This window comes from Symphalangus syndactylus, chromosome 4 (genome assembly GCF_028878055.3).
Source record: "Symphalangus syndactylus isolate Jambi chromosome 4, NHGRI_mSymSyn1-v2.1_pri, whole genome shotgun sequence".
In the NCBI taxonomy this organism is placed as follows: Eukaryota; Metazoa; Chordata; class Mammalia; order Primates; family Hylobatidae; genus Symphalangus; species Symphalangus syndactylus.
The window spans coordinates 73576057-73596395 of NC_072426.2; the positions used below are offsets into that span (position 1 = coordinate 73576057).

Genomic DNA, 20339 nt, shown 5'->3' on the forward strand with positions numbered 1-20339 from the left:
ATGTATAATCACAGTCAGGGGATATTATTAAATAAGAAAAATACAGATGCTTCTCCTCTTAATGAGGTTATGCCGCAATAAACCCATTGTAAGTTGAAAATATTATAAGTCAAAATTGCATTGAATACACTAACCTATCAAACATCATAGCTTAGCCTAGCCAACCAGAAACATGCTCAGAACACTTCAATTAGCCTCTAGTTGGGAAAACTCATTTAACACAAAGCTTATTTTATAATAAAATGTTGAATACCTCATGTAATTAATTAAATACTGTCACCGTGTTAGCCAGGATGATCTCCTGACCTCGTGATCTGCCTGCCTCGGCTTCCCAACGTGCTGGGATTACAGGCATGAGCCATCGAGCCCGGCCTTTTTATTTTTTTTAGAGATAGGGTCTTGCTCTGTCACCCAGGCTGGAGTGGGTGGCATGATCATGGCTCACTGCAGCTTGGAACTCCTGAACTCAAGTGATCCTCCTGCTTCAGCCTCCCAAGTAGCTGGGACTATAGGTGTGGGCCACCCTGCCTGGCTACTTTTTAATTTTTTTTTTTTTTTTTTTAGAGACAGGGCCTTGCTATTTTGCCCAGGCTGGTCTTGAACTCCTGGCCTCAAGCAATGCTCTCCCATCTGCCTCCCAAAGTGCTAGGATTACAGATGTTAGCCACTACATCTGGTCAGGACACTGTTTTCTGTCAGGTACCTTGATAATTACTTCCAGCTCCAAAATCTTATGCTAATTAAGTTAAGAAACTCTCAAAGTTTTTTCCCAAAGTTTTCTCCATAAATACTAGATTAACTTTGTTTTTAATTTTCTTCTCAGGAGTCTGTATAGTTAGAAAGAAAAGTGAAAATAATGTAGAAAGGGTAAGAAGAGTATTTCTTACCTTTATTTGCCAAACTTTCATTATAATAAACCTCTTATTTTCCAGTATTAGACAATCAATTATTGCCCTCTGCTGCTTATCAACTGTGAACACTTAAGCAACATATTTGTCCTTTGTATACCTAAAGTTTTTGATTTTCAAAATCAGAATTAGAATATCTACTTTCAGGTTTATTATGAGAATTTACTACGATAATCTATGTAAAAGGACCTCACAAAGTGATGAGCCTATATTGGGACTAAATGCCCACTTACTTTATTTTTTCTTCCATCTACGTACTTAAAAATATTCTATTCAACATATTTTTATTTTTCAGGTTTAGTCAATGCTTCTGCAGATGCTTTTCAGAAAGTCTGGTTACTGGTGAACTTACTTTTTTCATTACCTTAAATACTTTTTAAAATTATGTTAAAATATGCAAACATGAAATTTATTATCTTAACTATTTGTAAGTGTACAGTTCAATATTATTAAGTATATTCACATTGTTGTGCAACCAATTTGCAGAACTTTTTCATCTTGCAAAATCGAGGCTCTATACTCATTAAATAAGTCCCCATTCCTCCCTACCCTCAGCTTCTGACACTTTACTTTCTCTTTCTATGAAATTGATTACTCTAGATCTTAAGTAAGCAGAATCATATAGTATGTGTCTTTTTGTGACTGGCTTATTTCACTTAGTGTAATGTCCTCAAGGTACATCCATGTTGCGGCATGTGTCAGAATATCCTTTGGTGAACTTAATTTTAAAAATAAACTTTCTATGGTGTGCTTGCTAAAATTTCCAGATTTCTTTTAATATTATATTTCTCCATGTATTGACAGATAATGATGCCCCCAATACCATATACTATTATTGTGAAACTGTAAAAAGTGAAATAGTGCCTAGAAGCAGCCTCTAGTCACTAATACTATGCTTGTTATGAATATCGCACTTTGTTTTGTGTATGTACACGGGGGCATATTTATTACTCTGAATCAGCCAGTGTTCTCCTCCATAGGCTATTCTCTGTTAGCACTCTAATTCAGAACTGTAGTAAGAAGTTTAATGAACAGAAAGGAATGCTGTAAAAAGCATATTTCAAACATTATTTAGACTATCTATTGATTCTGAGAATTCCTGAGCAACTTTAATTAAAAATGCTCATTTTTCCCACTCAATGCCTCCTGTTACTAGATTCCTTTCTGGGCTCCATTTCAAGCCTTGCTTTCTGTGTTCTTTCTCTCTGTTTGGAATGTACAGCCTCCCAGAGTTCCTGGAACTCTTCCGAATGTGGTGATTTGGTTCTCCTCCAAGACCTTCACTGAATTCAGATGCACTGCTAACTTTCCCAGAGCTGGCCCCTTGATATCAGGCAGAAGGCAGTCTTGGTGGTTAGTAGAAAATACTCTTAGATTCAACATCTGCAACTACTTTTCACTCGTTTGTGGCTGTTGAGCCTACTTTTTTTCTCCCTTTGCTTCATGGGGAAATGACCTGGTGGTTAGGGTGGAGTATGGAGCGAGGTGAGTTGGAGAGGATTCTAGGAGGAGGGAGGATAACAAGGTGGGAGGAGTGTGATCCAGCTGTGGAGAAATCCCCAAATGTTGTCAAATGGGGTCAACATTTCTTGTAGAAATACACTCAATATCTGTTACCACAGCCACAGTTTCCTTGGTTAATGTTCAACAGTTTTAAAAAATTAATTTATTAAAAATGTAAATTAATGACTATCTTAGTCTGTTTTGTGCAGCTATAACCACAGAACAGGTTATTTATAATGAACAGAAATTTATGTGGTCACAATTCTGGTAGCTGGGAAGTCCAACTGCGTGGGACCAGCATCCTGTGAGGGCCTTCATGTAGCCTTATCCCATAGCGATAGGTGGAAGGAGAAGAGAGTACCAGGAAAGAGCAAGAGAGGGCTGAACTCACTTTTATAACAAATCCACTCCCATGATAATGAACCCACTCCTGTGATAATGACATTAATGCATTCATGAGGGCAGATCCCTCACGATGTAATCACTTTTAAAGGTCCCATTTCTCGGCTCTGTTGCATTGGAGATTAAGTTTTCAACACATGAACACTGGGGGACATATTCAAACCATAGCATGACTTTTAAGCCTGGCTCTCTCCTGTATTTCAACTTTTTCACTTTCTTTTAATTCAATTATCTTTTAGGCTAGCCACAAGATATATTTTCCTCATCTGGAATAATTTCCCCAAGTTCCCCTTCTACCATACCATAGCCTCACGTTCTTTAAAAGTCACCTGTTAATGGATGATTAGATGCAGAAAAAAAGTCAGCTATAACTCACTTAACTTCAGGGACCCTTCCCTGATTAAAAGGTACTACTCTATAAAGTGATTTCCTATTTACAAGAAGGTGCATTTTAATTCATACAAGAGATAGATTGATGAAATATTTATGAATTATGAATATTTATGTACAAGTCTTTGCATGGACATATGATTTTATTTCTCTTAACTATATACCTAGAAGTAAAATGGCTGGATTACATGATACGTATGTATAACCTTTTAGGAAACTGCCCCAAACCAATTATGTCATTTTACTTCTCCACTGGAAATATATTAATGTTTGTTATTCTGCGTCTACATCAACACTCGGTATAGTTGCTCTTTTTAATTTTTGATATCACAAACATAGTGGTATCTCATTGTGATTTTAATTTGCATTTTCTTAATGACTGATGATGTTGAGCAAGTGCTCAACTTGCCATCCACATACCTTCTTTAATAAGGTGTATGTTAAAATCTTTTGCTCATTTTTTTATGGCTTGCCTGTTTTTTATTATAAAATTTTGAGAGTTTTTATGTATTCTGTATGTAAGTTGCCTATCAGATATGTAATTTGCAAACATTTTCTCTTAGTCTAAATTCTGATGATGTTCAACTTATCTTTTTCGTTTTATGAGTCATGCTTATGGTGTGGTGTCTATGAAATCCTTTGCCTAACCCAAGGTTACAGATAGACTTTTTCTTATGTTTGGTCTAGAGGTTTATAGTTCTAGTTCCTACATCTAGTTCTTTGATCTACTTAGAGTTATTTTTATATGGTGGGGGTATAAATCAAAGTTCAATTTTTGCCCATGAATATTCCATTTTTACAGCACAATTTGTTTAAAACACTGCCCTTTCTCCACTGAGTTGCTTTTGCAACTTTGTTGAAAATCAATTGACCCTTTATATGCGGGTTTATTTTAGACCCTATTCTGTTCTATTGATCTATTTGCCTATTTTAAAAATCAATACCACACTGTCATAATTACTATAGCTTTATAATAAGTCTTGAAGTCAGGTAATGAAAGTTCTCTCTCTTTCAAATTGGTCTTCTCTTTCAAAATTTTTCTGGTTCTTCCAAGTTTTTATATTTTCATATAATTTTAGCATTGGCTTGTTGATTTTTACAAAAGATTCTGCTGGAATTTTTTATTGAGATTACATTGAACTAATAAGTAAATTTTCAGATGACCTATCTTAGCCTAAGATTTTAGCAAAATTTAGTCTTACTTATGGACATCTTAGCCATATTTAATGTCTCATCCATGAGCATAGTATATATCACCATTTATTTAGATCATTTTTAATATATCTCAGCAATGATTTGTAGTTTTTAATGTACAGGTCTTGCATACATCTTGTCAGATTTATCATCAAATATTTCATATCTGTGATGTTATTGTAAATGGTATTTAAAAAATTAAGTGCAGACTTTTCATCAATGTTTTTCAGTAGGTTAAGAAAGTCCCATTCTACTCCTAGCTTGCCAAGAGATTTTTTTAAGATTGGAAATGGAAGTTGGATTTTGTCAAATTCTTTTTGTACATTAATTGATACTGTCATATGGCTTTTCTTTTCCCTCTTTTAAAAAATATAGTAAATCACATTCATTTATTTTTAAATGTTAAATCAACTTTGCATTCCTGGGATAAATCCCACTTGTTCATGATGAAGTTTCCTTTTGATATATTGTTGGATTTTATTTGCTAAAGTTTTATTTAGTTTTTTTTGTACATACATTCATGAGGGATATTCTTCTGTGAATTTATTTTATTATAATGTCTTTATCTGGTTTCAGTAAAAGAGCAAAGAGCAATGCTGGCTGAAAGAGTGAGTTAGGATATATTTTTTCCAAAATTGTCTAGATGAATTTCTTTTTTTTTTTTTTGAGACAGGGTCTCACTCTGTCACCCAGACTGGAGTGCAGTGGCACAATCTCGGCTCACTGCTACCTCCGCCTCCCGGGTTCAAGTTATTCTCCTGCCTCAGCCTCCCAAGTAGCTGGGATTACAGGTGTGCGCCACTACTGCCCGGCCAATTTTTGTATTTTTTTAGTTTCACCATGTTGGCCAGGCTGGTCTGGAACTCCTGACCTCAAATGATTCACCCATCTTGGCCTCCCAAAGTGCTGGGATTACAGGCATGAGCCACCATGCTTGGCCTAAATGTCCTTAAATAAGCTTTGGTAGTTTGGTTTTTTTCCAAGAAACTTATCTATTTTATTTAAATTGTTGAATTTATGGACATAAAGAGAACTATTATATGTAAGTCCTTTATGATTCTTTTATTTTCTCTACAATCTGTAGTGATATCACTTCTCTCATTCTTGAATTATTGATTTGTGCCATCTCTCTTTCCTGATCAGTATGGCTAAACGTTTGTCAATTTTTATTATCATATCAGAGAACCAGCTTTCGGTTTTATTAATTGTCTCTATATGTTGATTTGTTAGTTCACTGATTTCTGTCTGATTTTTGTCTTCTTCTATTAATGTTTAATTTTGGTTTTCATTTGCTATTCTTTTTTACAAGGTAGAAACTGAGGACATTGATTTGAAGTCTTCTTTTTTTCTAATATAGGCACTTAGTGCTATATTTCTTTGCCTCACTTGCATCTCACAAGCTTTTGTATGTTGTTTTTTCATTCAACTCAAAATGCTTTATACTTTCTCCTTTGATTCATTTTCCCCTTTGATTTTTTCTAGATCTGTATTATTTTATTTCCAGATATTTCTAGATTTTTCTAGATATCTTTTTGTTACTTTTGGATTTCTAATATAATTCCATTAAGGTCTGAGAACAACTTTGTATAACTTGAACCATTATAAATGTTTTGAGACTTGTTATGTGCCACAAAATATGATCTATTCTGGTAAGCAGTCCATGTGAACCAAAAAAAAATGTGCATTCTTGTATTGTTGGATGGAGTGTTTTGCAAATGTCATTTAGGTCAAATTGGTTCATGGTGTTGTCCAAGTCTTCTGTATTTTTACTTATATTCTGTCTAGTTCCTCTATCAATTATTGAGAGAGTTGTTGAAATCTCTATTATTTGCAATTCTATCAGTTTTTGCATTATATATTTTGAAGCTCTGTTATTAGCTTCATATACATTTGAGATTACTATGTTCTCTTGAAGAAGTGATAACTTTATCATTATGAAATAATCTTCTTTATCTCTGGTAGTATTCTTTCCTTTAAAGTCTCCTTTATTTAATATTAACATAACCACTGCATCTTTCTTTTGATTTTATTTTAGTACAGTCTATCTTTCCATCCTTTTATTCTATTTGTGCCTTTCTATTTAAAGTGAGTTTATTTTAGGCAGCATTGTATTGGATTTTGCTTTCTCATCTGTCTTGTACATTTGGGCTGCTATAACAAAATAAAATAAACTCAAATAGGTTATAAACAAAAGAAATTTATTCTCAGAGTTCTGGAGCCTGAGAAGCTCAAGATCAAGGCAAATTCAGTGTCTGGTGAGGGCCTGCTTCCTGGTTCATAGATGGTGGCTTCTAGTTGTTTCCTTACATGGTGGGAAGAGTGAGGCCACTCTCACACTGGTTCCTCTTTTAAACATCACTAATTCCACTCACTGAGGCACTGTCCTCATGACCTAATCACCTCTTAAGGGCTCTACCTCCTAATAGCTTCACATTGGTGATTAGGTTTCAGCATATAAATTATGGGGAGATACAAACATCCTGGCCATAACATTATCAAATCTGCCTATTTCTGCTTTTTAACAGGTATGTTTAGACCATTTATATTTAGTGTGATTATCTACCATCTTGTTATTTGTTTTCTATTTGTCCACTTTTTGTTTGGTCTTCTCTTCCTCTTTTTGTACCATCTTTTAGATTAAGTTTTTTTTTTCTTTTTGAGATGAAGCCTTGCTCTGTCATCCAGGCTGGAATGCAGCAGCATGATCTCGGCTCACTGCAGCCTCCACCTATTAGATTCAAATGATTCTCCTGCCTCAGCCTCACAAACAGCTGGGATTAAAGGCACCTGCCACCACACCCTGCTAATTTTGTATTTTTAGTAGAGATGGGGTTTTGCCAAGTTGGCCAGGCTGGTCTCAAACTCTTAACCTCAGGTGATCCACCTGCCTTGGCCTCCTAAAGTGCTGGGATTACAGGTGTGTGACACCACACCTGGCCAAGATTGAGTTTTTAAATGACCCATTTTATCTTCCCTGTTGACTTATTTGCTATAACTCTTTGTTGTATTATTTTAGTAATTGCATTAGCATTTATAGAATATCTATTTAACTTTACATAGTCTACTTTCCCATAATATGATACCACTACATAAATAGTAAAAATCTAGGACAATATCAGTCCATTTCTCCCCTCTTGGTCTTCGTGTTATTTTCATGCATTTTACTCTACATATGTTTCAAGCCCCACTATACATTATTATTTGTGCTTTAAACAGTTGATTATCTTTGAAATGATTTAAAGAGTATAAAAATGTCTTCAAATGTTCCCATGTAGTTACCATTCTGGTGCTCTTCACTCCTTTGTGTAGACTTAGATTTCCATCTGGTATTGTTTTCCTTTTGCTTCAAGGATTTCTTTTAACATTTCTTACAGAGCTGGTGTGATAAGGTAAATTATTTTAGTTCTCAGAACAAAATAATTTTCGTTTCTTTTTGAAAAATAATTTCACTGAGAAGATGTTGTTGTACTTTCTTACTGAGTGAAAGTCCTAGGTTGGTAGATTTTCCTTTCAGTACTTTAAAGACATTGGTTCCCTGTTTCCTGGCTTGCCTTGTTTTTGACAAAAAGCCTTCCATTATTCTTATTTTTATTACTGTCAGTAATGTATTATTTCTGATTGCTTTCAGAGTTTTCTCTTTTTTTCCTGGTTGTAGCCAATTCGATTATGACCTATATTGGTATAGTTTTCCTTCTATTTCTTGTGCTTCTTGCATCTTTGGTTTTGATAGTTTTTACCAAATTTGAAAGGTTTTTTGGCCATTATTTCTTCAGATTCCTCCCCTTCTCTCAACCACTATTGGGGATGCCAATACCATAAATATTAGTTAGGCCTTTTGAAATGTTCCACAGCTCAATGATGCTCTGCTAGCTTTTTTTTTCTTCGTTTTTTGTTTTGTTTGTTTTGTTTTTTATTTTTTGAGATGGACTCTTGCACTGTCGCCCAAGCTGGAGGGCAGAGGCATGATCTCACCTCACTGCAGTCTCTACCTCTTATGTTCAAGTGATTCTCCTGCCTCAGCCTCCCAAGTAACAGGGATTACAGGTGTGTGCCACCATGCCTGGCTAAATTTTGGTGTTTTTAGTAGAGACAGTTTCACCATGTCAGCCAGGCTGGTCTTGAACTCCTGACTTCAAGTGATCCACCCGCCTTGGCCTTCCAAAGTGTTGGGATTACAGGGATGAGCCACCATACCCGGACTTTTTTTTTTCTCTATTTATTTTGGATAGTTTTCATTGCTAGGTCTTCAAGTTCACTAATCTATTATTTTACAGTGTCTATTCTATCATAAATCAATCCAGTGTGTTTTTCATCACAGATATTATAGATTTCATCTTTAAAATTTTAATGTGGTTCTTCTTATATCTTCCATGTCTTTATGTAATATGTTCAGTTTTCCCTCTAGCTTCTTGGACATGTGGGATACAGCTATGATAACTATTTAATGTCTATCTACTAATCCTATCATCTGCATTTGTTTTGATAACTTCAATTGATTTATTTTCTCCTATTTTACATCATATTTTTCTTTTTCTTTGTCTACCTGGGTAATTTTTTATCGAAATCCACACAGTTGTGAATTTTTTCATGTTGGGTGTTGTATAATTTGTATTCCTATAAATATTATTGAGCTTTGTTCTTGAATGTAGTTACTTGAAAACTGTAGGATCTTTTGGGTCTTACTTTGAGCTTGTTGTGTGTGTGTAGTTGGGGTAGACCAGAGCAGCAGTATTCCTCTAGGACTAAATATGCCCCTACACTGAGGCAAACTTTTTGAATACAGTACTCAGCGCTCCATGAAGTCTGAGGCTTTCCACTCTGGCGTAATTCCTAGTCCTGTGTGAACTGTGGGATTGTTTGCTGAAATCATTTTGTACAGTTCTGTATTTGGCCTCAAGTAGTTTCCTGACACCCACATATATACTTATATATTCTTTGGTTGCTTAAGGGAGACTGGTCTCTGGTATCATTTCCTCTGAAGCTGTCTCATCTCTGGTACTCTGCCTGCAAATTCTAGCCACTTTGGCATTCTTGGATGCCTAGTTCATCTCATCTCTGGGAGACTAAGAGATGTCCTGTCCTCCTCCTTGCATGCAACCTGAAAATTTTCTCCAAGAAGTATGCCAGGGCAATTCACAGGGCTTCTCTCATTTATTTCCTGTCTCAGGGATCATCGTCTTTTGTTGTCTGATGTTCAATGTCTTGAGAACTGGTGTTTGATGTATTTTCTCCAGTATCTTAATTTTTTTAGAAAAGATGGTAAAACTGGTTCTGTTAAACCATCTTGGTCATAATTAGAAGTCTCCAAAAGCCTAAAAGATTTATCGTTGAGACTGTTTTTTAAATTTTATTTTATTTTTATTTTTTTAGAAACAGTTCCTCACTTTCACCCAGGCTGGAGGACACTGGCACAATCATAGCTTACTGCAGCTTCCAATTCCTGGGCTCAAGCAATCCTCCCATCTCAGCCTTCTGTGTAGGTGGGAGACTACAGGTGCACACCACCACATCCAGCTAATTTTTGTATTATTTTTGTAAAGACAGGGTCTTGCTATGTTGTCCAGGCTGGTCTTGAACTCCTGGCCTCAAGTGATCCTTCTGCCTCATCTTCCCAAAATGCCATGATTACAGGCATGAGCCACTGCACCTGGCCCTTTGAGACTATTTTTAAAATCTATCACTCCTTAACAAATCTTCATTTTTTGGGTAATTCTTGTATTCAGTTATTGTATTATTGATCAATTAATTCATTCAATATTTATGTATTCCTACCATGTTCCAGACATGAAGTCAAGAACCGGGAATTCAAGCATGATCCCTGACCTTGAGGTACTCACATACTACAAGAAGATATAGACACATTAATAAATAATTGCAATGCAGTGTGTTTAGTAGCAGAGCAGATAAATATACAAAGTAAAATAACAGATCACAATGTGGGGAGGTAATCAGTTTTACTTGATGAGGGGAGAACGGAGGAGATGACACATGTTGAGTTTTAAACAATCTGTATATAGGACCATAGAAATGGAAGCTGGCCAGACAGACTGGCATGCATATGAAAGAGATGTGAAACAACATGGTTTAAGAACTGCATATGTTTAGAATGGTTAAAATATAAGCTTTGAGGCAGAGACCTTAGAAGTTAAGGTCAAATGCATTTACGGATAGATAGCGAATGTCTCTTTTTGCCATGCAACACATTTGTTTGACCACCTTGGCAACAGAAAGACAAGAATGGCTTAAAACAGGGAAAGTAATGTGATCTGATTTGCATTTCAGAAAAAGCACCCTGGAGGAAATAGGTAGGACAGTGGAGAGATGGTGGGGGTGGGGGGGAGAGAGAGAGAAAGAGAGAGAGAGTATTGGGGAGGCAAAATGCAGAGAAAGAGAGAGAGAGTGAGTATTGGGGAGGCAAAATGCAGTTAGTAAAACAAATTTGGTGGCTTTTTTTTTTTTTTGAGAGGGAGTTTGTCTCTTGTTGCCCAGGCTGGAGTGCAATGGCATGATCTCAGCTCACTGCAATCTCTGCCTCCTGGGTTCAAGCGATTCTCCTACCTCAGCCTCCCGAGTAGCTGGGATTACAGGCATGTGCCACTATGCCCAGCTAATTTTTGTATTTTTAGTAGAGACAGGGTTTCACCATGTTGGCCAGGATGGCCTCAAACTCCTGACCTCAGATGATCCACCCACCTCGGCCTCCCAAAGTGCTGGGATTACAGGCGTGAGCCCCTGCACCCGGCCTTGGTGGCTTTTTAAGATAAAGGATGTCATATATTGTGCTAGTCTGAACTAAAGCAATCACAGTTGGTTTAAAGAAAAAGAATGAAATACAGTATGAAAAGGAATTGGTAGAGATTAGAGGTAGAAGTTGAGGAAATGGAAAGATTCAAGCATAGTTCCTGGGGTTTGACTTGATTGACTAGATGGATTAAGCAGAAAGAACAGCAGATGAGAACTGCTGAATTGGAGATGGGGGAATCTAGATGAAGGTGTCCATTAAGCAATTGTACTATAGATCTGTAATTTGTGATACATGGCTAAGATAGTGAAAAGATGTGTGTATATCTGATGTGTGTATTAGATTTATATTTATTTTTTGTAGAGACACGGTCTCTATGTTGCCCAGGCTGGTCTCAAACTCGTGGCCTAAAGCTAGCCTCCCACCCTTAGTCTCCCAAAGCACTAGGATTATAGGCCCCATACCCAGCTAAATTGGAGACTATGAGAGTTTAGTTAAAGCTGTGAGAAATATGAAAATGAGATAACCCCAAGGAAGTAAATTAAGTGAGAAGAGGGTAGAAGAAATAATGCTATAAACTTCACTGATATTTATTTATTTATTTATTTTTTTTTTTATTATACTTTAGGGTTTTAGGGTACATGTGCACAATGTGCAGGTTTGTTACATATGTATCCATGTGCCATGTTGATTTCCTGCACCCATTAATTCGTCATTTAGCATTAGGTGTATCTCCTAATGCTGTCCCTCCCCCCTCCCCCCACCCCACAACAGTCCCCGGAGCGTGATGTTCCCCTTCCTGTGTCCATGAGTTCTCATTGTTCAATTCCCACCTATGAGTGAGAACATGCGGTGTTTGGTTTTTTGTCCTTGCGATAGTTTACTGAGAATTATGTTTTCCAGTTTCATCCATGTCCCTACAAAGGACACGAACTCATCATTTTTTATGGCTGCATAGTATTCCATGGTGTATATGTGCCACATTTTCTTAATCCAGTCTATCGTTGTTGGACATTTGGGTTGGTTCCAACTCTTTGCTATTGTGAATAGTGCCGCAATAAACATACGTGTGCATGTGTCTTTATAGCAGCATGATTTATAGTCCTTTGGGTATATACCCAGTAATGGGATGGCTGGGTCAAATGGTATTTCTAGATCGAGATCCCTGAGGAATCGCCACACTGACTTCCACAATGGTTGAACTAGTTTACAGTCCCACCAACAGTGTAAAAGTGTTCCTATTTCTCCACATCCTCTCCAGCACCTGTTGTTTCCTGATTTTTTAATGATGGCCATTCTAACTGGTGTGAGATGGTATCTCACTGTGGTTTTGATTTGCATTTCTCTGATGGCCAGTGATGAGGAGCATTTCTTCATGTGTTTTTTGGCTGCATAAATGTCTTCTTTTGAGAAGTGTCTGTTCATGTCCTCTGCCCACTTTTTGATGGGGTTGTTTGTTTTTTTCTTGTAAATTTGTTTGAGTTCATTGTAGATTCTGGATATTAGCCCTTTGTCAGATGAGTAGGTTGCAAAAATTTTCTCCCATTGTGTAGGTTGCCTGTTCACTCTGATGATAGTTTCTTTTGCTGTGCAGAAGCTCTTTAGTTTAATGAGATCCCATTTGTCGATTTTGGCTTTTGATGCCATTGCTTTTGGTGTTTTAGACATGAAGTCCTTGCCCACGCCTATGTCCTGAATGGTATTGCCTAGGTTTTCTTGTAGGATTTTAATGGTTTTAGGTCTAACATATAAGTCTTTAATCCATCTTGAATTAATTTTTGTATAAGGTGTAAGGAAGGGATCCAGTTGCAGCTTTCTACATATGGCTAGCCAGTTTTCCCAGCACCATTTATTAAATAGGGAATCCTTTCCCCATTTCTTGTTTTTGTCAGGTTTGTCAAAGATCAGATAGTTGTAGCTATGTGGCATCATTTCTGAGGGCTCTGTTCTGTTCCATTGATCTATGTCTCTGTTGTGGTACCAGTACCATGCTGTTTTGGTTACTGTAGCCTTGTAGTATAGTTTAAAGTCAGGTAGCGTGATGCCTCCAGCTTTGTTCTTTTGGCTTAGGATTGACTTGGCGATGCGGGCTCTTTTTTGGTTCCATATGAACTTTAAAGTAGTTTTTTCCAATTCTGTGAAGAAAGTCATTGGTAGCTTGATGGGGATGGCATTGAATCTATAAATTAGCTTGGGCAGTATGGCCATTTTCACGATATTGATTCTTCCAACCCATGAGCATGGAATGTTCTTCCATTTGTTTGTATCCTCTTTTATTTCATTGAGCAGTGGTTTGTAGTTCTCCTTGAAGAGGTCCTTCACGTCCCTTGTAAGTTGGATTCCTAGGTATTTTATTCTCTTTGAAGCAATTGTGAATGGGAGTTCACTCATGATTTGGCTCTCTGTTTGTCTGTTATTGGTGTACAAGAATGCTTGTGATTTTTGTACATTAATTTTGTATCCTGAGACGTTGCTGAAGTTGCTAATCAGCTTAAGGAGATTTTGGGCTGAGACAATGGGGTTTTCTAGATATACAATCATGTCATCTGCAAACAGGGACAATTTGACTTCCTCTTTTCCTGATTGAATACCCTTTATTTCCTTCTCTTGCCTGATTGCTCTGGCCAGAACTTCCAGCACTATGTTGAATAGTAGCGGTGAGAGAGGGCATCCCTGTCTTGTGCCAGTTTTCAGAGGGAATGCTTCCAGTTTTTGCCCATTCAGTATGATATTGGCTGTGGGTTTGTCGTAGATAGCTCTTATTATTTTGAGATACGTCCCATCAATACCTAATTTATTGAGAGTTTTTAGCATGAAGGGTTGTTGAATTTTGTCAAAGGCCTTTTCTGCATCTATTGAGATAATCATGTGGTTTTTGTCTTTGGTTCTGTTTATATGCTGGATTACATTTATTGATTTGCGTATGTTGAACCAGCCTTGCATCCCAGGGATGAAGCCCACTTGATCATGGTGGATAAGCTTTTTGATGTGCTGCTGGATTCGGTTTGCCAGTATTTTATTGAGGATTTTTGCATCAATGTTCATCAAGGATATTGGTCTGAAATTCTCTTTTTTGGTTATGTCTCTGCCAGGTTTTGGTATCAGGACGATGCTGGCTTCGTAAAATGTGTTAGGGAGGATTCCCTCTTTTTCTATCGATTGGAATAGTTTCAGAAGGAATGGTACCAGTTCCTCCTTGTACCTCTGGTAGAATTCAGCTGTGAATCCATCAGGTCCTGGACTCTTTTTGGTTGGTAAGCTATTGATTATTGCCACAATTTCAGAACCTGTTATTGGTCTATTCAGAGATTCAACTTCTTCCTGGTTTAGTCTTGGGAGGGTGTATTTGTCGAGGAATTTATCCATTTCTTCCAGATTTTCTAGTTTATTTGCATAGAGGTGTTTGTAGTATTCTCTGATGGTAGATTGTATTTCTGTGGGATCGGTGGTGATATCCCCTTTTTCGTTTTTTATTGCATCTATTTGATTCTTCTCTCTTTTCTTCTTTATTAGTCTTGCTAGCGGTCCATCAATTTTGTTGATCTTTTCAAAAAACCAGCTCCTAGATTCATTAATTTTTTGAAGGGTTTTTTGTGTCTCTATTTCCTTCAGTTCTGCTCTGATTTTAGTTATTTCTAGCCTTCTGCTAGCTTTTGAATGTGTTTGCTCTTGCTTTTCTAGTTCTTTTAATTGTGATGTTAGGGTGTCAATTTTGGATCTTTCCTGCTTTCTCTTGTGGGCATTTAGTGCTATAAATTTCCCTCTACACACTGCTTTGAACGTGTCCCAGAGATTCTGGTATGTTGTGTCTTTGTTCTCGTTGGTTTCAAAGAACATCTTTATTTCTGCCTTCATTTCATTATGTACCCAGTAGTCATTCAGGAGCAGGTTGTTCAGTTTCCATGTAGTTGAGCGGTTTTGACTGAGTTTCTTAATCCTGAGTTCTAGTTTGATTGCACTGTGGTCTGAGAGACAGTTTGTTATAATCTCTGTTCTTTTACATTTGCTGAGAAGAGCTTTACTTCCAACTATGTGGTCAATTTTGGAATAGGTGTGGTGTGGTGCTGAAAAAAATGTATATTCTGTTGATTTGGGGTGGAGAGTTCTGTAGATGTCTATTAGGTCCACTTTATGTAGAGCTGAGTTCAATTCCTGGATATCCTTGTTAACTTTCTGTCTCGTTGATCTGTCTAATGCTGACAGTGGGGTGTTAAAATCTCCCATTATTATTGTGTGGGAGTTTAAGTCCCTTTGTAGGTCACTGAGGACTTGCTTTATGAATCTGGGTGCTCCTGTGTTGGGTGCATATATATTTAGGATAGTTAGCTCTTCTTGTTGAATTGATCCCTTTACCATTATGTAATGGCCTTCTTTGTCTCTTTTGATCTTTGTTGGTTTAAAGTCTATTTTATCAGAGACTAGGATTGCAACCCCTGCCTTTTTTTGTTTTCCAGTTGCTTGATAGATCTTCCTCCATCCCTTTATTTTGAGTCTATGTGTGTCTCTGCACGTGAGATGGGTTTCCTGAATACAGCACACTGATGGGTCCTGACTCCTTATCCAGTTTGCCAGTCTGTGTCTTTTGATTGGAGCATTTAGCCCATTTACATTTAACGTGAATATTGTTATGTGTGAATCTGATCCTGTCATTATGATGTTAGTTGGTTATTTTGCCCGTTAGTTGCTATAGTTTCTTCCTAGCCTCGATGGTCTTTACAATTTGGCATGTTTTTGCAGGGGCTGGTACCGGTTGTTCCTTTCCATGTTTAGTGCTTCCTTCAGGAGCTCTTTTAGGGCAGGCCTGGTGGTGACAAAATCACTCAGCGTTTGCTTGTCTGTAAAGTATTTTATTTCTCCTTCACTTATGAAGCTTAGTTTAGCGGGATAGGAAATTCTGGGTTGAAAATTCTTTTCTTTAAGAATGTTGAATATCGGCCCCCACTCTCTTCTGGCTTGTAGAGTTTCTGCTGAGAGATCAGCTGTTAGTCTGATGGGCTTCCCTTTGTGGGTAACCCGACCTTTCTCTCTGGCTGCCCTTAACATTTTTTCCTTCATTTCCACTTTGGTGAATCTGACAATTATGTGTCTTGGAGTTGCCCTTCTCGAGGAGTATCTTTGTGGCGTTCTCTGTATTTCCTGAATCTGAATGCTGGCCTGCCTTGCTAGATTGGGGAAGTTCTCCTGGATAATATCTTGCAGAGTGTTTTCCAACTTGGTTCCATTCTCCCCATCATTTTCAGGTACACCAATCAGACGTAGGTTTGGTCTTTTCACATAGTCCCAAATTTCTTGGAGGCTTTGTTCATTTCTTTTTATTCTTTTTTCTCTAAACTTCCCTTCTCTCTTCATTTCATTCATTTCATCTTCTATCAGCGATACCCTTTCTTCCAGTTGATCGCATCTGCTACTGAGGCTTCTGCATTCTTCGCGTAGTTCTCGAAACTTGGCTTTCAGCTCCATCATCTCCTTTAAGCCCTTCTCTCCATTGGTTATTCTAGTTATCCATTCTTCTAATTTTTTTTCAAAGTTTTTAACTTCTTTGCTATTGTTTTGAATTTCCTCTCGTAGCTCAGAGTAGTTTGATCGTCTGAAGCCTTCTTCTCTCAACTCATCAAAGTCATCCTCCATCCAGCTTTGTTCCGTTGCTGGTGAGGAACTGCGTTCCTTTGGAGGAGGAGAGGTGCTCTGTTTTTTAGAGTTTCCAGTTTTTTTGGTCTGTTTTTTCCCCATCTTTGTGGTTTTGTCTACTTTTTGTCTTCGATGATGGTGATGTACAGATGGGTTTTTGGTGTGGATGCCCTTTCTGTTTGTTAATTTTCCTTCTACCAGACAAGACCCTCAGCTGCAGGTCTGTTGGAGTTTACTAGAGGTCCACTCCAGACCCTGTTTGGCTGGGTGTCAGCACCGGTGGCTGCAGAACAGTGGATTTTCGTGAGACCACAAATTCAGCTGTCTGATAGTTCCTCTGAAAGTTTTGTCTCAGAGGAGTACCCGGTTGAATGAGGTGTCAGTCTGTCCCACTGGGGGGGTGCCTCCCAGTTAGGCTGCTCAGGGGTGAGGGACCCACTTTAGGAGGCAGTCTGTCCGTTCTCAGATCTCCAGCTGCGTGCTGGGAGAACCACTACTCTCTTCAAAGCTGTCAGTCAGACAGGGACATTTAAGGCTGTGGAGGTTCTCGCTGAGTTTTTGGTTGTCTGTGCCCTGCCCCCAGAGGTGGAGCCTACAGAGGCAGGCAGGCCTCCTTGAGCTGTGGTGGGCTCCACCCAGTTCGAGCTTCCTGGCTGCTTTGTTTACCTAAGCAAGCCTGGGCAATGGCGGGCGCCCCTCCCCCAGCCTCGTTGCCGCCTTGCAGCGTGATCTCAGACTGCTGTGCTAGCAATCAGCAAGACTCTGTGGGCATAGGACCCTCCGAGCCAGGTGCGGGACACAATCTCCTAGTGTGCCGTTTTCCAGGCCCGTTGGAAAAGCGCAGTATTAGGACGGGACTGACCCGATATTCCAGGTGCCGTCTGTTTTCCCTTTCTTTGACTAGGAAAGGGAACTCCCTGACCCCTTGTGCTTCCCGAGTGAGGCAATGCCTCGCCCTGCTTCGGCTCGCGCACAGTGCGCTTCACCGACTGTCCTGAACCCACTGTTAGGCACTTCCTAGTGAGATGAAACCGGTACCTCAAGCAGAAATGCAGAAATCACCCGTCTTCTGTGTCGCTGGGGCTGGGAGCTGGAGACCGGAGCTGTTCCTATTCGGCCATCTTCACTTCACTGATATTTAAAGTGTGGGATGAGGAAATGGGGACAAATAAAGGAGGAGTAGAGTAAATGTGAGAAAGAGTATCTCCGAGGGAGGGAGAAGGAGGAAAGCATGTCTTAGTAAGCAAGGAAGAAGAAGGCTTTAGGAGGGAAGGAGTGGTCAATAGAAAGCTTAAGTATGGTTAGGAATAAAAATCATCCATTGGATTTTGTGAGTTGGAGGCTACTGGTTACCGTGGTAAAAGTTTTAGTGTCATCATGGAGGTAGAGACTAGATTATAGTGAGTTTAAAGAAAGTGTAAAGTAAGGAAGTAAAGATAGTAAATGCAGATTGTTCCTTGGATTCTAAAATAAAAGAGACATAAACCATTAATGAATAGAAAGCTGAAATTGGCAAAAAAGGAACATGTTTGGGTAAGAAATTTTCTGATGAGTTAGAGTAATTTAATGGGTAAATTATCAGTGTCTAGACTGTAGTCAGAAACAATGATGTTGAATTATTGCTATGGCTCTTACTGATAATATAACATAACCTTAAGCAAATTATGAAACCTCGCCACAGCTCAGTTTTCTAATTTGTAAGATGGAGATAATAACATGTATTTTATAGGCAGGATGCGTTCTGGTTTGTGGAGCCTTGAAGCTCACACAATTTCGGGGGCCTTTTAATGAAAGGAATACAAAAGTATAAATGTGAAATTAGATACAGTGCTTTGGAAATGGCTCGTACAACTGAATGCCCTGGAGTTTAAATTCATTAGCCTCACAGTAAATCTGTTACTTCTCATAAAATCTTATCTCAGGGGATTAAATCCTATAATGAAGCAGAACATAGCCTAATGGCTGGCATATAGAAAAGATGCCATGAATGCTGTTGTGATTGTTATTTGAACCTGTCTGTAGATAGATAGGTAGAATCCATTGAGAGGAAAAGAGTAAAGATACAGGAGAGAGGGATCATTGATGAAGAAAGACCCAGGCGCAAATAGATGATGGAACAAGGAGACAGGGTAACAGAATACATCTTCAGAGAGTAGAATGTCTCTATTAGTTTGAAGAAAAGGAGGTTACAGGTATGTGCAAATAAAGTTTTTAGGTGTATGGGAGCCCTGAATTCAAGAAATTCATGATTAATTGTTCTGGTTTAATCTGTAGGTTACAGCAAGGGTCCCCAACCCCCAGGCCACGGACCAGCAGTGGTCTGTGGCCTGTCAGGAACTGGGATGCACAGTAGGAGGTGAGTAATGGGTGAATGAAGCTTCATCTGTATTTACAGCCGCTCCACATCACTTGCATTACCTATTGCCTGAACTCCTCCTCCTGTCAGATCAGTGGTGGCATTAGATTCTCACAAATGTGTGAACCCCATGGTGAAATGTGCATGTGAGGGATCGAGGTTTCCTGCTCCTTATGAGAATCTAATGCCTGATGATCTGTCATTGTCTCCCATTACCCCCAGATGAGACTGGCTAGTTGCAGGAAAACAAGCACAGGGCTCTCACTGATTCTACATTATGGCGAGTTGTATAATTATTTCATTGTATATTATAATGTAATAACAGAAGTAAAGTACACAATAAATGTAATGTGTTTGAATCATCCCCAAATCCCACCACCTCCACCCTACCCTGGGTCCATGGAGAAATTGTCTTCCACAAAACCAGACCCTGGTGCCAAAAAGGCTGGGGACCACTGGGTTAGAGGTAAAATAATCTGTTCAGTGTAGTGAAACCTGGGTTGACACATTATTTTAAAGACCACCTGTATTAGTTTCTTATTGCTGCTATAACAAATCACTACAAATTTAGTGGCTTAAAAACAACAGGAATTTACTATCTTACCGTTCAGGAGGTCAGAAGTTTAAAATGGCTGTGCAGGGCTGCTTGCCTTCTGGAAGCTCTAGGGGAGACTCTGTCCCTGCCCCTTTCCTGCTTCCAGAGGCTGCCCGCCTTCATGGCCACATCACTGGCATCTCCTTCCATGATCACATCGCCTTCTCTGACTCTGACCCTCCAGCTCCTCTCTTATAAGGACCCTTGTGATTGTACTTATAAGGACCCACTTGGATAATTCAGGATAATCTCCCTTTCTCACAGTCTTTAATTCAGTGACATTTGCAAAAGCATTTTTGCCATGTAAGGTGACCTATTCACAGGTTCCATGGTCAAGACGTGGACATATTTGCAGAGAAGGGCAGTTGGGGGATTGAGGAGGTGGCTATTATTCAACCCACCATAGCATCTAACTGAAACAATAATCAATACTGATTGCTTATTGACCCACTGGCAGCATAACCCAACAGAATGGTTTGTTTGTAAACTTTTCATTTGTGTTCTGTTTGCTCTCTCTCTCTCTCTCTTTTTTTTTTGAGATGGAGTTTCGCTCTTGTTGCCCAGGCTGGAGTGCAATGGCACGATCTCGGCTCACTGCAACCTCTGCCTCCTGGGTTCAAG

At 38.6% G+C, this 20339-nt stretch overlaps 1 protein-coding gene across 1 annotated transcript in view; it reads left to right on the plus strand.

Annotated features, from left to right (window-relative positions):
* Positions 1–2285: 2285 nt before the first annotated feature.
* The window catches only part of CCDC7 (coiled-coil domain containing 7), a 434096-nt gene continuing 416042 nt past the window's right edge, over positions 2286–20339 (plus strand). The window contains 1 exon segment of the mRNA XM_063637339.1: positions 2286–2393. Coding sequence (XP_063493409.1) covers positions 2360–2393 — 34 coding nt within the window. The 5' untranslated portion in view covers positions 2286–2359.